A 20,579-nucleotide genomic window follows, 5' to 3' on the forward strand; every position below is an offset into this window, starting at 1 on the left:
AGACAGAAGTACTGTGTATAGTGGAGTACCGATCACATAGGATGCTTAACATTAACAAATTGAATTTATATTAACATATGCAATCGTAAATATCCCACATTTGCAGAAGCCAATAAAGCTAGTATATATTTATTAGACACTTACAGACAATGTGTTTATAAATATTAAAATTATTCATATACTAATAACATTAATTGGTTCAACAAAAGTTCACATGGACAACAGAAATGATGTGAAATCACAGCTTTATTAAAACGTTAACAAAAATTAAAATGAATAGGCTTGGACATAAAGACTGACGTTGATCTTTGTTCGCTCTTAACACAGCACTTCTTTGCGAGTTGTGTGCTCGTCTGAAGCTTCTCCCACGTGTATGGCAGTGGTGCGGCGTCTCTCTGCATGCAGACTCTTGTGGTTTATACTCAATAAAAGCCTTTTAACATAGTAAACACCTGTAGGGGTTTTCTTCATTATGGATCACACTGTATGAGTCTTCTGGTGTCTCTTTAGCAGCGCCGCTGAATTTTTGACTACACTAAACACAAGTCTGCAGATGCCATTTAAGATTGTGTTCCTATGTTACCACACAGATGGCGTAGGAAACTCTGACCACACAGATGGCACAGGAAAGGCCTCTCACCTTTATGAATATGATGCTTTAAATGTACTCGTCCTACACTGAGGGCATCTGAAAGCTTTCACTATGGAGTGAACTCATTTGTCTCTCTTTGATTACTCTTGAAACTCTTTTCACACAGATGGCACGAGAAAGACCGCTCTCCTGTACGAATTTGTATGTGATGCTGAAGATGTCCTTGTTGGGTAAAACTCTTATCACACTGAGGGCACGAGAAAGGTTTCTCTCCAGTGTCAACTCGTATGTGACTCTCTAGATGTCACTTAAATGGGAAACTCTTAGTTCATCAATAGTGTGGTGACTCACGTGAATAGTAAGGTTTCGCTTACGTGTGAAACACTTTCCACACTGGGGACATGAGAAAGGCTTTTGGCCAGTGTGAGCTATCATATGGTCCTTAAGATGACTTTGACGTCTAAAACTCTTTCCGCACTGAGGACATGGGAAAGGCTTCTCGCCGGTATGAATCCGTATGTGATACTGAAGATGTCCTTGTTGTGCAAAACTCTTCTCACAGTGAGGGCATGCATAAGGTCTCTCTCGAGTGTGAACTCGTATATGAGAATCTAAATTTATTTTAAATGGGAAAGTCTTATCACACTGAGGACAGGTGTAACGCCCAACACTAGTGTGACATCTTATATGAAGATTAAGGCTTGCCTTACGTTTGAAACTCTTTTCACATTGAAGGCATGCGAAAGTCTTTTGGCCTGTGTGAGTTACTATATGGCCTTTAAGATTCCATTTACATGTGAAAGTTTTTCCACACTGAGGGCAGGTGTACAGCTCAACACTAGTGTGACTTCTCAAATGAATATTAAGGCTTTGTTTATATGTGAAACTCTTTTCACACTGAGGGCATGAGAAAGGCTTTTGGCCAGTGTGACTTATCATATGGCACCCAAGATCACCTTTACGTCTGAACCCCTTTCCACACTGAGGGCACGAGAAAGGCCTCTCACCAGTGTGAATTTGTATGTGAGACTTAAGATGTACCCGTTGTTTAAAACTCCTCTCACAGTGGGGGCACGCGAAGAGTTTCTCTCGAGTGTGAACACGCATGTGCCTCTTTAAATGCATTTTAGATGGGAAGCTCTTATCACACTGAGGGCAGGTATAGGGCTTATCACCAGCGTGACTTAATATATGAAAACTAAAGCTTTGCTTGTGTGTGAATATCTTTCCACACTGAGGGCAGGTGTATGGCAGCTCTCTAGCGTGAGTCTTTATGTGAATATTAAAAGTTGATATTTGTGAAAATTTCACATCACATTGAGGGCATGAGAAAAGCTTTTGGCCGGTGTGAGTTATTAAATGTGTATTAAGTTGCCCTTTGTCTTTGTAAGTCTTTCCACATTGAGGGCAGCTATAGGGCCTTTCACTGCTGTGACGCTTGATGTGAGCATTAAGATACATTTTACTGACAAAACTCTTCTCGCACTGAGTGCATTTGTAGGGTCTTTCATTAGCGTGAACCCCCATGTGATGTTTGAGACTTGCTTTTCTTGTTAAAGTCTTACCACAAACATGGCATAGAAAACTTTTTTTGGCCTTTGCTTTTTTTTGAGGGGAATTCTCATCAGTTTGTGAAATTGAAGAATTTTCCTCCGTTTTGAAATTGTGATATTTATGTTCATCCTCCACTTCATTGTGTTCTTCTTTCACTCCTACCAGTTCTAAAACGAACAAAGTAATCTGTCAAACGAATGAAACATTAAACCTCAATATATCATCACATATAATCATTAAGTTGTCATATTTTAATGCCATCAAACGTATTTGAGGAATGCCTTTCTATTTAATCATTAAAGTAAAATCTGTAATTATAATGTTCTACAGCTAATGTATTTTATACCAATAACACCAAAATGGTTTGCATACATCAAATTTGGACACTAACCTCTCTCTTTCTCTGTATTCCCATCTCTCACTGTGTATGGATCTTCATCACTCTCCTCTTTAACACACTTCATCATTACAACAGCGGGTCAGAAGAGTGGAGTAGTAGAATCAGGTGTGATTCCAGATTGTTTAGCATAGATTGGGGAGGAAATTGTGGGATATGATGTTTGTTGCACTTGAAGGACTACAGGAAAAGACCTGTAAAAATATACGAACAATTGTTATATTGACACCTGTTAACAATCAGTATATTAAATGTGTTAAATAACATGTACATTTACATTTAGATTTATTTATTTGGCAGATGCTTTTATACAAAGCGACTTACAAATGAGAGAGCATTTAACATGTCAACGAGCTAAACAATAATAGTAGAATACCGCCCCTTGTTTACTAAGTTTAGGGTTGAGGCAAATAAAAAATTATCAACTTTTTTTACGTAAGAATTTTGAACACTTTTGTGAATCTTGTCTTTGGCTCTTTATCATGTCTTGACTTTATCAAGATCACGTGGCAGTAAGTTAACTGTATGAACACACTCCGTGGTTTGCTACGAGAAGAGGATAATTTCCGATTAAATAGATTTCATAAAATACACACACCTGAAAGAACTGAAACGAAATCGATTTGTTCATCAACTTGTATTTTCGTTTCATTCACTGCTTAAACTTCCCTCGATAAAGCGACGCACAGCGCACTCTGTTGACGTCATCACAAAACATGCTACGAGAAGCAAAATTAAAGTCCCTGAAATAACATTGTCCAAAATGCCTAGATAAATAACAAAACATAACAAACTATCATCTAAAAATACAATGTGCCCACAAAAAGATAATATCTTTGTAAAGTAAACATATTATTCCCAGAGTATTCTATATTTGTCAATCAATGACAATATGGAATATGAAAAACATCTTAGTCGTGATTTACAGAGGAGTAAATCAATTGCTAATAACCGAAGATATGTAGAAATAACAGGCTGCACAGAGACAGCACATATGACAATGAATTAAAAATATATTATTTAATATCAACAGTAAGTACAGTGAAGTTTAATTCAATGGTTTTGAATTAAGAATAAAAACACTGATAGAATAAGGAATAAAAACACAGATAGAATAAGGAATAAAACACAGATAGAATAAGGAATAAAAACACAGATAGAATAAGGAATAAAAACACTGATAGAATAAGGAATAAAAACACAGATAGAATAAGGAATAAAAACACAGATAGAATAAGGAATAAAAACACTGATAGAATAAGGAATAAAAACACAGATAGAATAAGGAATAAAAACACTGATAGAATAAGGAATAAAAACACAGATAGAATAAGGAATAAAAACACAGATAGAATAAGGAATAAAAACACTGATAGAATAAGGAATAAAAACACTGATAGAATAAGGAATAAAAACACAGATAGAATAAGGAATAAAAACACTGATAGAATAAGGAATAAAAGTGTAGTTGCAGTTTGTCATCACAAGTATTATAAGTATTGCATTACACGTGTATTAATCTGAGAAAAGCATCTCTCCCTAGAATACTAAAAGATAAAATATCTGGGGAAACGATTAAGACACAATTTTATCCATTTATTTTATTCCAAATGTCCACAAAGAACATTCATTAACAAACAACGACAAACTTCACCATTCAGGGAAATGCATTCAAATGAATTTAAAAAAGACATGCTTGAACTTAAAGGCGATATTTGTTCACTCTTTGCGAATACCACTTTTCTTTGAGAGTCCGTTGCAAGTTGTGTGTTCGTCTGAAACTTCTTCTTTGTATAGCAGTGGTCAAGCTTCTCTCTGTCATGTTTTATACTCAATAAAACCCTTTCAAAATTGAGAACACCTGTGGAGGTTTTATTCGTTATAAATCGTTTGGTGAGCTTCAGGCCTGTGGTTCTGACAAAAGCTTTTCTTTCGTCACCTTTCACACTGTATGAGTCTTCTGGCGAGCGCTGAATTTTCGACTGCACTGAACACAGGTCAACGTCATGTCGTTCTAGGGGAATTTACAGAGACCCGTAGACCGGTTAAGGATGAATGAAGACAAGGAATCAGGAGTGCAGTTCATTAAAATACAATTTACTGAAGTCTTGCAAGCGGAAATCAGCTTCAGCACTGAACTCCGCAGACCCACCTGCCATTACATCAAAATGCAGTTATATATATGCTAACAGAGCCATGTAACCTACGTCATTACTTCGGCAAATCAGCCTTCCATGATTGGTCACTTTTATGGGTCCTTTGTGATCATCCTGCAACCATGCACTCATGCACACAAAAGAGTCTCAAGGCCGAAGTGTTTGGATATCTCACCCATGAGACTCGTTCCCAAAACATAATGATAAGAAATCCTTTCTTACAGTCAGAAGTGTAACCGAACAGCTACGATTGAATAGTGATGTATTTAATAAGAAATTATCTATTGATATCTTAGTAAATCAGGGGAGGCCCCTCTGCATGACCAACACAAGTCAGTAAAGGCTTTTTTACAACCATGATAACTTAAAAAGAACGGCTTTCTTGGAAAATGAACTTAGTACTCTTTTTTTAATAATACTCACTCTACTACTTTCAAGTTTTTAATCCTAATCATATTTAAATCATTATTTTATTTAAAGGTCAATCCTGATTAATAATTGATTAATATTAATCTTGTCAAAACCACACAAAAGGATATATTTGAAGCATAGTGACACCACGGCATCCATCCCTTGTCCCGTGTCATTTAAGCGTTTGTGCCTGTGTGAAACTCTTAGCACAGAGATGTCACGAGAAAGGCCTCTTTCCTGTATGAATGTGATGCTTAAGACTTACTACACTGAGGGCATGTAAAATGTTTCTCTCCAGTGTGAACTCATTTGTCTAAATGTATCTCACTATGGGCAGATTTAAGGCCCTTCACCAGTGTGATGACTTATATGATAACGAAGGCTTTGCTTATGAGTAAAACTCCTTTCACACAGGTGGCACGAGAAAGGTTTCTCTCCTGTATGAATTCGTATGTGATCCCTAAGATTACTTTCACGTTTTAAACTCTTTCCACAGTGAGGGCATGGGAAAGGAATCTCACCTGTATGAATTCGTATATGATCCCTTAGATTTCTTTTTTGTGTAAAAGATTTTTCACACTGAGGGCATGAGAAAGGCTTCTCTCCTGTATGAATCCGTATGTGATAGTTAAAATGTCCTCGTTGCGTAAAAGTCTTATCACACTGAGGGCACGCAAAAGGTTTCTCTCCAGGGTGAACTCGCATGTGACTCTCTGAATGCATTTTCGACGGGACGCTATCCTTTTTGCAAAAAACTTTATGTTAAGGTCTCACAGCAATGTGACCCGCTTAACGTTCCTGTAAGTGTTTCCACACTGAGGGCAGTTATAGAGCCAGAGCATTAAGATATATTTTACTGACAAAACTCTTTTCACGCTGAAGAGAAGGTGTAGGGCCTTGTGTTCATCTGGCATTTAGTTGTAGTCTTCACCTTTCTTGTTCTAAAATGAACAAAGTAATATGTTTAAAAAAACAATGTGAAACGTAACATTTAACCTCGATGTAATATCAAATGTAATCTAAATGTGATTTTTAGTCTATTAAAATTCAATTGTCATTTTTAATACCATCAAATGTAGATCATTTCCTCATTAATGTACTAACCTCTTTGTTCCTCTGTATCCTCAGCAGTCATTGCGCATCACTCTCCTCTTTAAACGCACTCCATCATCCACAACATCGGCCCAGAATAGTAGAGCAGTAGAATGTGTTGTGATGTCTGCAGTATTTATAGATGAATTGGGAGTGAAAATGGCTTCACTGATGATGGTGTGATATGATGTTTGTTTCACGTGAAGGACTACAGGAACAGACCTGTGAAAACATTTTTATATTGACACCTGTTAACATTCGGTATACTAAATGTGTTAAATGACGTGTACATGTTTATTTACATTTATTCATTTAGCTAGAAGGTAAACCGTTTTGAACATAAATTCAAAATATACTCCATAAAAAGTCATATTGGTGAGTGTAAAAATCTTCATTTTGGGGAAACATGCTATAATCTGCACGTACTTCAGAGCAATGTCATGATATTTTTATTTAACAAAGACATACACGTTCAGAAGGGGATACAAAACGTACACAAAAAGGAAATACTATTGCAAATCACAATGTCACGATTACTGTTTGCTTTGGTCTGCCACACATATTCTGAACTACTGTTTATTATGTATTTTTTCATGATTATTTCAATTATATCGCGTTGTAGTTTGTAATATGTAATAACGCACAAAATGACAGATTAAATAAGAATACGCACCTTAAATAACTGAAAAATAATCTCGTTTCTCTTACAACAATCTTTCATTCACAAGTGAGAACGGGCGCACTCTGTGTGACGTCACCGTGCGACAGGCAACGAGAAGCATAATAAAAGCCCCTAAATTGACCTAGAATACAAAACCGTGCAATTCTAGATTTTACAAGTTTTAAATGCAATAATATTTTCTTACGTTCCCTTGTGCAATCTAAAGGTGAACTTGCTGTTACTACTCAATGGAATTCTATATTTCAAAAATGTTTTGATTGGTAAAATTAGGAAGACACATATAGCATCACATATAAGGTCAAAGAAGTGTCATATATAATTTTCCATCGAGCCTATCCAGTTAAATCCTTGGTGATGCAACGTATTTATCATTTATTTTGGGTTCTACGGATAGGTTTATGTAGTCTTATTTGTATAATACGGTTTAAATTGTTCTTCGTTTATCAAAATAAAAAATACCGTGAAATTCCTATTGAAAAGATAAACAACCATCTAAAAATAAAATGAACATGCAAAGTGTCAATGTTTTGGTGAAATAAAAATATTCATGCCCAAATATTTTGTCAATCAGTGACAAAAAGGAGTTTTCATACTCACGGTTTACAGCAGACAGAAGATCACTCTGGAAAAACAGACTGACTATTTGTACACACATGCGACTTTAAATAAACATACAAATATATTTCCTTCACCAATCGTAAGAGCGGCAAAGATAATTTAACGTAGTTCTTAAAATAAAAAAAATAATCTTTCAGTTAAATGTAACTGTATTAATTTTCAATTATACTAGTACATACAGTATTTTATTTACATTTAGTCATTTAGCAGACGCTTTTATCCAAGGTGACTTAAAAAGAGTTCGGGGAGCAATAAGCGATATGTCATAAAAGAGCAATAGTACGATAGGTGCTAATACAAAGTTTCAACAAAAGCTAGACCACTACCTGTTGAGAGAAGAGAGAGGGTAGCCACCCGTATATATATTTTTATATGTTCAGAAATAAATTATATCTTGTAAAATCTTTAATTTCACAAAATTAAGGGCACGTAAAGATATATTTAACTGACAAAACTCTTCTCACACTGAAGAGCAGTTGTAGGGCCTTACATTCATCTTCCATTTAGTTGTAGTCTTTGCCTTTCATTCCTATCATTTCTGAAATTAACAAATTGTTAAAACATTACATGAAATTAAACATTAAACCTCAATTTCATGTCAAATGTAATCAAAATTACATTATTAGTCTATTAAAATAGTATTTTTAATACCATCAAATATAGTAGATGTCTTTAAGATTACTCAGTATCCCCATCTCTCGTTGGCCCTCATTTATGAAACGACCGTAGGCCAGAAAACTGTGCATACGGTCAATGCAAAATTAGGCATTTATCAATATGAGCGGTTGTGGTGTTGTTGGATGAAGGGGAAAAAAGGATATTCACTACAAACTTTTAATGTTGACATCGTTGCATTTTCTATCAGGGACACACACTAAATGATTTCTTCACAACACTCTTCATCTACATGCATGTTACTGGCCTCCAGCGGCAACACTCAGAATATTATTATTCCCGAACACAACAGCGGTGGGTACACAAAATTTCACGTCAAGTCTCAGATTGTGTATGCAAGTTTTTGAACAGGCAGATAATTGTAATTATGACAGCATTTTATCTGGAATATGGAGCCACATAATACAACCCTTACAAAAACGAACCAAGGTTTTATTGCAGTAAAAGCGTGCTTCATTTTTGTAAGGGAAAGTTTCATAATCGATCCCTTAATTATTTTGTTTTATCATTGATGACATAATTAAAAGCAAATAAAAATTAAACAATTGAAAGCAATGCGTGAATTAACGTAGTTGTGTGATATGATTGCTCAGGATTTCATTCCATCAGCTATGTAACAAGAAACATTTTAAAATCTCAAAAAAGGCAGATCTTGATTTGTTGGTAGACCTCCATGTGCCCCTAAGACGCAAGAGGGTTTTTCGGGTCCGTAGTGGGATCTCCTTATTGAGCATACATCAACAGCAAAAACGTCCATTCCATAAACGTGCAGGAAATTTATCATGCCAAAAAGTCCTTGAGCATGGACGATACACATAATTCTTTCAATTTCCAGAAGTCGCTAAAAATAATCCCCTCACAGAGTAACTCCATTGGCAAACCATCTGACAGACCAGGCTCACAGGCAACAGTGGAGCGATGCACTGGGCTATTAAAGAGCAGATGGCTCCGTCTTGGGTCAGACCGGAGAAGGTCTGGAACATCGTGCCAGTGGGGTTCTTCATAACATTGCATTGAGCAATGGAATTGCATTTGATGTGCAGTCGTCTCCTGAAGAACCGATGGCCAGAGAACATTGGCCAGCACAGCCCCAAATGAGGGCCATACAGAAGAGAGGCCCTCATTATGCGTTTCTAGTTTGTAAGTATAGAATTCAAACAATACAGGTAATTTATAGATGGCTTTATTATGTATGTGAGGCACGTTTTATGTTGTCATTTATTTCTTTCAGCGTGTCATTTATTGCATTGAGTGAACTCTTCATTTCTGACATTAACTGACACATTTCGGTCTGTTTTTGTAGGACCTCCGCCATCACAACCCACGGTAGTGGTGTTGTGCCAGTTCGAGGGATGGAGGTCACACGTTGCGAATCACCATTTGCCTGGCTCTGTCGGGCTGTCTCTGTTGCACACGGGGGCTGAACACCACTGGTGCCTTGCTCTGGCCAATCAAAAATAAATAAAACAATTAGAACAATCCATCCATGTCTTTCCTAATATTCAGCCACACAATCTACAAGGTGTTTTTGACTTCTCACCTTCTTCCTGCTCGGAAACTGGTGCGTCTGTGTCTCCTCCGGCACTTATACCACAGACTGAGGCCAAGCCGATGATCGCAGCTATGCGCTCTTCGATCGCCGTCAGAAAAAGGCTGGAGTCTGGCTGGCCTCCACCAGTCTCAGTGCTGCGCTTCAGGACCGCAACACGCTTTTTGGTAGCGAGCTTCAAGTCTGACCATTTTTTCTTCACCTAAATGAAAGAATTTTTGGACGTGCTATAAACCATTGTTGTATTACTGTTTCATGCAATGACTTATGGGTCATGTCTTTTATGAGAAACAATTCAATTCAAACCTCAGCTGGTGTTCGGCTCTCTATGCCAACACTGTTGACCACATCAGTGATTTTTCTCCAAATTACTTTCTTGCGACCTCCTTTGATGCCGCTCTTTAAACTCCCGAATAGCACAAGGCTGTGATTTCCAACTTGTGTCGTAAGCATTTCAATCTCCAGTTCTGAAAAATTCCGTTTCTTTGTCAGGTTTCGTTTCTCCATGTCGTAAATTCAGGTGGCAGGACTTCTGATTTATGAATGAATGGGGCGTTGTTAGATTATTTAGTTCCTCGCACTAATGATGAATCCTCTAAAACATTTTCCTGTTTTGTAAGACAGCGCATACAGTAAGGCTGTCATTTTTTACCTTATTTAGTTATAAGATGAAACCTAGACATATGATATCTTGAAGACAATTCCTGTGTGCTGTTCTGTACTCTATATGCTTCTTTGGCGGAAATAACCGGCCTTGACGCAACTACACTTCTGTGTCAGCGTCTCTCGCTCCAAGATCTGCTGAGAACATTCTCTGATAACATCCAACTAATTCATTAATTTGATTTGATTAATTGAAGAGCGATCCGAGAACAGAAAGAAACTAAGAGTTCAACAAGAACCTAAAGTTAAACAAGCATCATTTTCAAATGACGATTGTCTTCAGATGCCACATTTATCAAAATGCGAATAAGATGCATACAAAATTTTAATGAATCACACGTTGAAAGCAGCTTTTTTCGCTCGGATGTACGCTGGTTCCTATGTTGGTTTGATGAATGAGGGCCATTGTGCAGATAAGAATAGTAGAGCAGTACAATGTGTTGTGATGGCAGATGTGATGTCTGCAGTATTTATAGATGAATTGGGGTGGAAATTACTTCACTGAACATGGTGTGATATGTTTGTTTAGCGTAAAGTACTACAGGAACAGACCTGTGAAAATATACACACGTTTTTATTTTGACACCTGTTAACAATCGATATACTAAATGTGTTAAATAACGTGTACATTTTCATTCACATTTATAGATTTTTTTATCCAAAGCGTCTTAAAAATAAGAAAGCATTTTATACTTGTCAACAAGCTAAATAATAATGTTAGATTTGGGAAATGCCTATGTTTACATGAAGGATCACAGTAAACAGTAAGTAAATCTATAAATTCAAAATGTGTTATATGAAAAGTAAACATGTTCATTTTGTGGAAACATGTTCTGTAAATTGATATAATCTGCACGTACTGCTCACATCAGACATGATCACTGCAACACAAACTCTCAACTACTCTGTTCATCTTTGTCTTCTTTCGTGATTATTTCAATATATCGAGTTGTAGTTTGTAGTATGTAAAACAAAACGACAGATTTAATAAGAATACACACCTGAAATAACTGAAAAGTAATCACGCTGCTCTTTAACTTGCACTCGGAGAAAATAATCTTTCAATCACAGCGAGAATAAACAGCGCAGTCTGAATGACGTCACCACACAACGTACTTGAAGCAGAATAAAAGTCCCAGCATTTACCTTGAAGCAGAATAAAAGTCCCTACATTTACCTTATGTAAATATTCCGTAGAAAACGTTAACTGTCGTGCGCAAATAAAATGTACATGCAAAAGACGAATGCTTTTGGTAAAATAAATATATTCAGGTCCATATATCCTATATTTGTCGATTAGTGACAATTAAGAATCCATAAATGAAAAGCTTCTTACCCACGATTTACAGCTGACTTAAAATTACTCTGGAAACATTTGACTATTTGCCCCCCCACACACACACCACATGCGACCATGAATAAACATATTTTATTTTATGTTCTGGTAATAATTGGTGTTGACCGTCTCACAAAACTATCAGCAATCATAAGAACTGCAGTTATAATTAAACATAACGGTTAAAACAAACAAATAATCTTTGAGTCAAATGCAATTGTCAAAACATTAAACTATACAAGCGGATAGTGGCGTCTCTGCTGGATTTTCGACTGCACTGAACACATGTCATGTCGTTCTGTAGAGAAATTCACAGTAAAGACCCGTAGACCGGTTAGGATGAATGAAGTCTTCAGGATTTTTTAGCACTCACATGGAGTTCCGCAGACCCACCTGCCGTTACATCAAATGCAGTTATATTTATGCAAACAGAGCCATGTGACGTATGTCATTACTTGGTTAAATCAGACGTCCGTTATTGGTTGGCATGTAGATAATCTCCAGTGATCAGACCCCTCAAACATCTCATAGGTCACAACTTTTATGGGTCCTTCATGACTTTCTTCTCCTCTCGTCCTGGAACCACGCACTCATGCACACAAGTGAGTCTCAAGGCCGAAGTTTGGCAAACTCACCGGGACTAAGAGACTCGTTCCCAAAAACATGATGATAAGAATTCCTTCTTAAAGACAGAAGTGTAACCGACAGATACGACTTAATAGTATTTAAAAATAAATGAATCTTAGTAAATCAGAGGAGGGCCCTCTGCATGACCAATATAGGTCAGAACACTGAGAGCATGTGAAATGTCTCTCTAAATGCATCTTAGTCTTATCACACTGAGGGCAGATTTAAGGCCCTTCACTAGTGTGACGACTCATATGATAACTAAGGCTTGGCTTATGTGTAAAAGTCTTTTCACACAGATGGCACGAGAAAGGCTTTTCTCCTGTATGAATTCGTATGTGATCCTTAAGACTTCCTTGTTGTGTAAAGCTCTTATCACACTGAGGACAGGTGAAAGGCTTCTGGCCCGTGTGAGTTATCATATGGCCCCTAAGGTGACTTTCACGTTTGAAACTTTTTCCACACTGAGGGCACGGGAAAGGCCTCCCAAGTGTATGAATTCGTATATGGTTATCAAGATTTCTTTTTTGTGTAAAACATTTTTCACACTGAGGGCATGTGAAGGGTTTCTGGCCAGTGTGAATTATCATATGGCCCCTGAGATGACTTTCACGTTTGAAACACTTTCTACACTGAGGGCACGAGAAAGGCTTCTCTCCTGTATGAATTCGTATATGATCCTTTAGATGTCCTCGTTGTGTAAAAGTCTTATCACACTGAGGGCACGCAAAAGGTTTCTTTCCAGGGTGAACTTGCATGTGAGTCTCTGAATGCATTTTAGGTGGGACGCTATCCTTTTCCGTTTACCACACAAAGGGTATGTGAAGGGCCGCTCAACAGTGTGACTTACTAAACCTTCCTGCAAGTGTTTCCACACTGAGGGCAGCTATAGAACCTCAAGGGTTAAGATCAATTTTACTGACAAAACCCTTTTCACACGGAAAGCAGGTGTAGGGCCTTAATGCTCACGATCCTCCATTTAGTTGTGGTCCTCACCTTTCACCATCAGTTCTAAAATGAACAAAGTAATGTTAAAAAAACATTACGTGAAACGAAATTTTAAATACCATCAAATAAAGTAGATTATTTCCTCATTAATATACTAACCTCTTTGTTCCTCTGTATCCTCAGCAGTCATTGTGCATCACTCTCCTCTTTAAACGCACTCCATCATCCACAACATCGGCCCAGAATAGTAGAGCAGTAGAATGTGTTGTGATGTCTGCAGTATTTATAGATGAATTGGGAGTGAAAATGGCTTCACTGATGATGGTGTGATATGATGTTTGTTTCACGTGAAGGACTACAGGAACAGACCTGTGAAAACATACAAACATGTTTATATTGACACCTGTCAACAACAGTTAAAAACCTTTTAGATGTAACAAATGGAAGAGTCACTGAACTATATTTTCCTGTAGAGAATTATTATAATATTTATTAGTTTCCAAAACCAAAAGACTGCAGAGCAAGACATGTTCTGTAAATTGGTATAATCTGCACGTACTGCTCACGTCAGACATGATCACTGCAACACAAACTCTCAACTACTCTGTTCATCTTTGTCTTCTTTCGTGATTATTTCAATATATCGAGTTGCAGTTTGTAGTACGTAAAAGAAAACGACAGATTTAATAAGAATACACACCTGAAATAACTGAAAAGTAATCACGCTGCTCTTTAACTTGCACTCGGAGAAAATAATAGGCGTGTTTGAGATGAGCAAAATCTGCGCAGAACCGATCACCGGTGATCACCGCGGGCTGCATGCCGGTTAGAAAAGTGTCCGAGCTACTTCCGCCTTGCTCTGATGTCATGCTGACGTGTGCCAAAAAACTCTCGCGACGGCGAGGCGGCTGTGTCGGATTGAGCAGTCGAGCGCAGTTGCTCTCCTCCGACTGCGCTGTTCAAAAGCATGATGGGAAACGACTGACTGACGACACAGCTTCATGCTCATTGGCTGAGAATGTCGACTGATGCATTTTCTCTTTATTCTAAGAATTAAATTCCCCATCTGTTTATTTATATTTACATGCAAACGAAACAAAAACAAAACACGCCCAGTGAAGTTAAGAATTAGGACATGCGTTTATTTTATATTTATCTTCATTAGAATTCTTCCTTGTTGTAATTTTCACTTTAATCTATTGTATGTTTGTGTGAATTAATAAATGAATCCATTAAAATATACATGCACACATACATATCTAAATGGACTGTTTGGCCATATGCCTCATCTTTGTGTGGTTTCATCTGAGAAGTTTCAGAGTCTTAAAACAAGGGAAGAAATTCTGAAGAATGTTTGCTACAATACAGCTTTGACTTGCATGGTATGGAAAAATACTATGGACGTGAAATGGTGGCAGAAACCTGCTTGTTATTAAACATTATAAACATTTGTTATGACCTCTGTCTCTCAAAGGCAACTTGCAATTTACTTCATTTAGCATTTGTTTATACAATCCTTGAAAATGTCTTACATGTTTTTGTGTAAGCTGTTTATTTGCACATCATTTGACAGTACATTCTGTGATTATTATTGTAACCATCTTCATGTAAAAAACAGTGGTATTTCGATTACATCCACTTCGTCTAGGATAAAAAACGCAACCTCGATCTCCAGAGAATTCAATGAAAAAATACAATAACAATAAATAACTAAACAATAAGAAGTTTTACATGTAGTGTTATAAGTTATATTTTTCTAATAAAGCTTTTTTATTTTTTTTAATACAGAGTCAAATAGTTCTTAAATATTTAAAACATGGGGGGGGGGTAAGAAATCTACATCTGTGAATGAAATGCTCTGCTAGCAGAAAGATATTTGTTAATCAAAGAACATGCATGAAATCTACTGTCATAGTTCCCATGTTTAATGCTTGTAAATGACATTTTTAAAGCAATAACATTCGGCACTTTGTTGCAGAAAACACGAGAGAATTTGAAAGCAAAGAAAAACGCTACAATCTGGTGTAATATCCAACATCTTAGTCACAGTTCAGACACAATTGCTTATTACCCACATTCTTTTACTTTTACAAGATTAAAATGACACTGAAAACAGAGAATTACAGATGAAAAAGAATTACAGATGATAAAACAATCTTAACAATAAGAGCTACTAAAAACGAAAACATCTGACTCAGAAAGCCATTATTCAACTGTGCGTGTGGTATTTCAACCCAACAGCTTGAACACAAGTCATGAGTTCAAGCGTCTATCTTGGTTAACAAAGAGAAATATACCACAAATTATTGGAAAAAATAGTCTGTAAGCATTTCACTTTGCAATACATTTATTTTCACGTGAATTTCATTAAAACGGACAAATTTCTAATGCAAACAGATGCAATAATGTGAAGGTGTATACAGTGGTATGTAATGGACATTAAAAGTTGCTTTAATTACATTATCTCTCACTTCTTTTCAGGAGAAAGGAATTTACACTAAATAGTAAATGAGTAATTTATTACACCTAACATTGATTATGAAAAATATCAGCCAAAGGGTTCGAATAACAGGTTTATGAAAAATGACAGACCCATTAAAAAATATGTACATTTAAGTATAGGATGGAAAGTTTGACTAATGTTGCCAATACTAAACAAATGCCCCCCCAGAATCAGTACAAATGCAAATTTATTAAGCTTTTCTTCAGTATGCAGTCTCGTGTGTTTTATCAGCTTAACATGCTCGGTAAAAGTCCTTTCCACGATGTGCACACCTGTAGTTTTTTCTCCAGCATGGATCTTTTAGTGACATTCCAGGTCTGTGGCTCTCAGAAAGGCTTTTCCACACACAGAACACGCGAGTTTTCTGGTGCCTCCTTAGCAGCGCTGCTAAAACTAATGTTTGACCGCACTGTTCACAACTAAACCAAACAGTATAGATACCAGGAGGCGAAACTCTGATGATTTTTGGGAAACAGCCAATAGGTGCCATTTTGGGGTGAAAATGCCAGCTGGACAGTAGCATAGAGCATACAGAACAGCGCAATAGAAAATTCTCAAATGAAGTCATCAGAAAATTGTCATTATGTATTGTCTTCATACAGAATAGTGAACACACGCACAGCAAGTCATGAACACATGTTTACCCGGAGCAGTGGGCAGCTATCACTGTAGCGCCCGGAGAGCAAGTAGGGCTTAATTGTCACGAGTCCGATTCTCTAACCATTAGGCCACAACTGTCATCGCGACAGCAAAAAGCTATTGTATTGCAGAGTCGCTTCACCCCAAAATGGCGGAAACGGAGGGCTGCTAGTTTCATGACTTGGTATTCTATACTTTTTGACTAAACTGCCTTTCGCCCCTTCAAGTGACACCACAGATGAATTTTCAGATTTTGTGCATGTGTGAAACCCTTATCACATAAATGGCACAAGTAAGGCCTCTCACCTGTATGAATTCGTATGTGATACAAAAGATTTCCTCGTTGTGTAAAACTCTTGTCACACTGAGGGCATGTATACGGTTTCTCTCCAGTGTGAACTCGTAAGTGAGTCTGTAGATGGTAATTTGATGAGAAACTCTTATCACACTGAGGGCAGGTGTAAGGGCAATCACTAGTGTGAATTCTTATATGAATATTAAGACTTTGCTTACGTATGAATCTCTTTCTGCAATGAGGGCACGAGAAAGGCTTTTGGCCAGTGTGAATTATTAAATGTTCCTTAAGATGCCTTTCACGTTTGTAACCCTTTCCACACTGAGGGCAGAGGTAAGGCCTCTCTCCGGAATGAATCTTTATGTGAACATTAAGGTCCTCTTCTCGTAAAAAGTTCTTACCGCAAACATGGCATGAAAAAGAAAGTTTGGCTTCGGTTCCCTCTTGAGGGGAATTCTCATCAGTTTGTGAGGAGCTGAACGAATTTTCTTCAGTGATGAGATAATGATACTGATGTTCGTCCTGACTGTGGTCTTGACCTTCCTCTGTCACACCAATCGCATCTAACAAGAATATTGTGTCATGTCAAAAATTATGCATATGTCAAATTAAAAAAACAAGTTTAGTAATAGGACATTTTGATTTAAAGATTCGTTACAGGTCCATTCCCATCATGGGTACAATTACTTATGGCTACCTTTATATTTTGTCATTTAAGTCAAAACCCAAATCATAAAATTCTATATATGGCAACAACTTCTTGGTTAACAAAGCGAAATAACCACAAAAAATTGGAACAAATAGGACACTTTGCAATACATGTTTTAAATATGACACATTTCTAATGCAATAATGTTTTGTACAGAATTTTTAAGGTTTAATGATGCAGGTTTTTGACCATTCAATATGAATAAAATTCTAGAATTTGCACTTGGACACCGACATCCCTTTATCTCCAAGACAGTACAATATAGGGCCTTATAAATCATCCTCAAAGTTCAAGTGCACACTAACCTCTATTTTCTTCAGTGTCCTCATATGTCATTGTGCACAATTCTTCATCATTCTCCTCCTTAACACGCTCCATCTTTAATACTGTGAACAGCAGGTGTGGTCCCAGCTTGTATTTAAAGATGAATTGGCGTGTGAATGGTTTTACTGAAGATTATGTGATGTTTGAGCGCTCCAGAAACAGACCTGTAAGAACAAACAAACATCTTTACATTGACACTTGTTAATAACCAATATCCTGAATGTATTAAGATGTGTGTGTGTGTGTTCACTTTTTTCAAAACACATGAGTTCCCAAAGAAAGTCATATAGGTGTAATTGTATGACTGGTAACAATGACTAAATTAATCTTCATTTTGGGCAAATTTTGTGACTACAAATAATCTACACGTCAAGCGTAACGACTGTAGCGTTTGCTCTGTGGTCTTCAACGCTGTGAGCACTTAAGGTGGGCTGCTGCTCCTCACACAAACATGTGGAAACGTATTTCTCACAACTCACTTAAAACCCGTCAACAGATTAAACACATGACTAAATGGCTTGCAAGGATGCGTTAAAGCAAACTTGCTCGTCGACATGTATTCAGACCAACAGACCACGTATTAATATTGGCCTTAGCACAAAAGAACTGCGGGCAGCTTGAACTAACGTTTTGCGTCTAAATGTTATCTTAAAGTGTTTCACTAATATTAAATTCAGTAAAGTACATTTGTTTAAAAATTAAACCAACAGACAGTCACCTCAAACAATCGACTGGCGAGCTGCGGCGCACTCCATTTGACGTCACCACACGAAAGCCCCGAGAAGCAAAATAAAAGTCATTTAATATTGAAACCACTGAACATTTTTTTTGTATTATTGTAATCACTCAAAATTGTTTTATACCATGTCATTTAAACATGGAATGGCAAAGCATGTATGTATCAAAACGTTTACAAAGAAGGAAAATAAAAGATAATCTCCCTTCAGACCGAAAAATAAAAAAGATACTTAAGATTTCCTCGTTGTGTAAGTCACTTATCACACTGAGGGCACTTGAAAGTTTTCTCTCCCGTGTGGACTCGTATGTGATTCTCTAGAGCTGACTTAAATGGGAATGTCTTATCTAGGGTTGCCACCTTCAATACAGAAAAATAAAGGACGCCAGCGGGGGCCACACAGCTCGGGGCCACGATGACCACAGTCCCGATGGCGTGCCAGTGGTGGTATATCATAAGTTAAAACATGTTGTCATAAAAATATTAAGATTGATACCAATGGACATTATAATAAGATATCTGCTATCGAAATCATTGTGTGTACAGATGCACCCAGTCTCTCTCCATCACAACTTGAGTGGTCATATTGAATACACAGCTATGAAAATAATAAACATAGGCCAAGAAAATGTGATTGAGACCACAAAAAATAAGCTTATGTAGGAACTTGTGAGATGTGAACCATATTTCATTAATTTATTAAATTAACAGATCCATAACTTAGTAATTACAAATTAAACAAATGCTTTGATATCAAAAAAGTACATAAGGAAAAATATATATGTAGTGCAGCGGGCTTGCAAAGGATCTTCCATGAACATCATGAACATAATAACATCACTGGAACCAGAAATTGTAGTGTTTGTAGTGTATTTTTTAGATTGACATTATTTGTATACTTATACTATATGGCTATAAAACACAAAACAGAATGCAATGAGCAAGTCGGTAACTTGCTTCAGAAGCATTATTTTTCAAACTAGTAAAAACAGGAAGACTGCCGGTTTGTTTCTCATAACTGAAGACTGCGCGTCTGATGGACTCTGCCTTATCTGCCTCATGTTTGAAGGATTTTTCGTGTTTCAAAATCGCGCTTAATGGTCTAGATGGTTAGAGCGTTGGGCTTGTGATCAGAAGGTTGCCGGTTCTAATCTCAGTGCCAGCAGGTCATGACTGAAGGGCCCTTGAGCAAGACACCTAACCCCTGATTGCTCTGCAGTAATGTGCCACTGCATAAAACTACTTGTAAGTCGCTTTGGATAAAAGCGTCTGCCAAATGAATAAATGTAAGTGCATACGGCACAATCTTTTTGAAAAACAAAACCAAATTCTTCCCTCCAAGAGGGCTGAAATGACCGAACATCAGTTTTTGCCTTCTTTTGCGTAGTAGCCATTTTTTAACCTCGTCTGAAATTCAGCACCACGGTGAGCGCAAACTAAGCAATCGATGACACGTGACATCTAAAGCAGACAACTTTATGTAAAAGATGTTGAGTACGATTACAGAATAACAGGCAATTTGTCTTGCGAATATGACCAGTAGTTATTATTATTATTATTAGTAGTAATATTTTTCTTAACTTCACAAACACTAGTTTTGTATTAAATAAATCATTTATCTAAATGTGCTTGGCGTGCCATTGATTGATTGAACCTTAGGTTGCCTACCCATGCCGTAGACCATAACATACTTCTAGATCGCCTACACAATTATACCGGTATTGAGGTACAGGCACTACAATGGTTTAGATCTTGTCAGACAGACATCAATTTGTCCATTTAAATGGGGAATCATCAAATCTAACGCAAGTAAATTATGGATTACCTCAGGGATCGGTTCTGGGACCCGTGCTGTTCTCCATATACATGCTTCCCCTCGGAAACATTATTAAAAAATATGGAATTAGCTTCCATTGCTATGCAGATGATACTCAGCTATATATCTCATCAAGACCAGATGATTCCTCCCAGCTATCCAAATTGGCAGAGTGCATTGAAGATGTACAACATTGGATGACCTGTAATTTCCTTCTTTTAAACTCTAATAAAACAGAAATATTACTTATCGGACCA

The 20,579-nt window shown here is 37.1% G+C and overlaps 2 protein-coding genes and 2 long non-coding RNA genes across 6 annotated transcripts; all 4 read right to left on the bottom strand.

Moving 5' to 3' along the window:
- Positions 1 to 234: 234 nt before the first annotated feature.
- Positions 235 to 2,251, bottom strand: LOC306891200 (uncharacterized protein). Its single transcript, XM_079451270.1, has one exon. The coding sequence runs from the start codon at positions 2,117 to 2,119 to the stop codon at positions 890 to 892; it is 1,230 nt and encodes a 409-aa protein (XP_079307396.1). The 5' UTR covers positions 2,120 to 2,251; the 3' UTR covers positions 235 to 889.
- Positions 2,252 to 4,120: 1,869 nt separating this feature from the next.
- Positions 4,121 to 6,972, bottom strand: LOC306898261. Its single transcript, XR_013787099.1, has 3 exons — positions 6,876 to 6,972; positions 6,215 to 6,424; positions 4,121 to 6,051 (listed from the first exon to the last, which is right to left on the bottom strand). It is a non-coding gene; the product is annotated as an uncharacterized lncRNA (long non-coding RNA).
- Positions 6,973 to 8,324: 1,352 nt separating this feature from the next.
- Positions 8,325 to 11,543, bottom strand: LOC306902163 (nuclear apoptosis-inducing factor 1-like). Of its 3 annotated transcripts, XM_079470521.1 has the most exons (5): positions 11,391 to 11,543; positions 10,379 to 10,941; positions 10,033 to 10,258; positions 9,718 to 9,928; positions 8,325 to 9,620 (listed from the first exon to the last, which is right to left on the bottom strand). In XM_079470521.1, the coding sequence occupies exons 3-5, from the start codon at positions 10,231 to 10,233 to the stop codon at positions 9,364 to 9,366; spliced, it is 669 nt and encodes a 222-aa protein (XP_079326647.1). In that variant the 5' UTR covers positions 10,234 to 10,258; positions 10,379 to 10,941; positions 11,391 to 11,543; the 3' UTR covers positions 8,325 to 9,363. The 3 variants fall into 3 exon arrangements, with proteins under 3 accessions (XP_079326647.1, XP_079326648.1, XP_079326646.1); XM_079470522.1 differs by lacking the exon at positions 10,379 to 10,941 and having other exon boundaries at positions 11,391 to 11,523; XM_079470520.1 differs by having other exon boundaries at positions 10,033 to 10,941; positions 11,391 to 11,507.
- Positions 11,544 to 14,840: 3,297 nt separating this feature from the next.
- On the bottom strand, positions 14,841 to 18,608 carry LOC306896843. The gene is made up of 3 exons (XR_013786958.1): positions 18,489 to 18,608; positions 17,752 to 17,934; positions 14,841 to 17,300 (listed from the first exon to the last, which is right to left on the bottom strand). It is a non-coding gene; the product is annotated as an uncharacterized lncRNA (long non-coding RNA).
- Positions 18,609 to 20,579: the final 1,971 nt, after the last annotated feature.

This window comes from Barbatula barbatula (genome assembly GCF_947034865.1).
Source record: "Barbatula barbatula genome assembly, chromosome: 1".
NCBI classification, from domain to species: domain Eukaryota; kingdom Metazoa; phylum Chordata; class Actinopteri; order Cypriniformes; family Nemacheilidae; genus Barbatula; species Barbatula barbatula.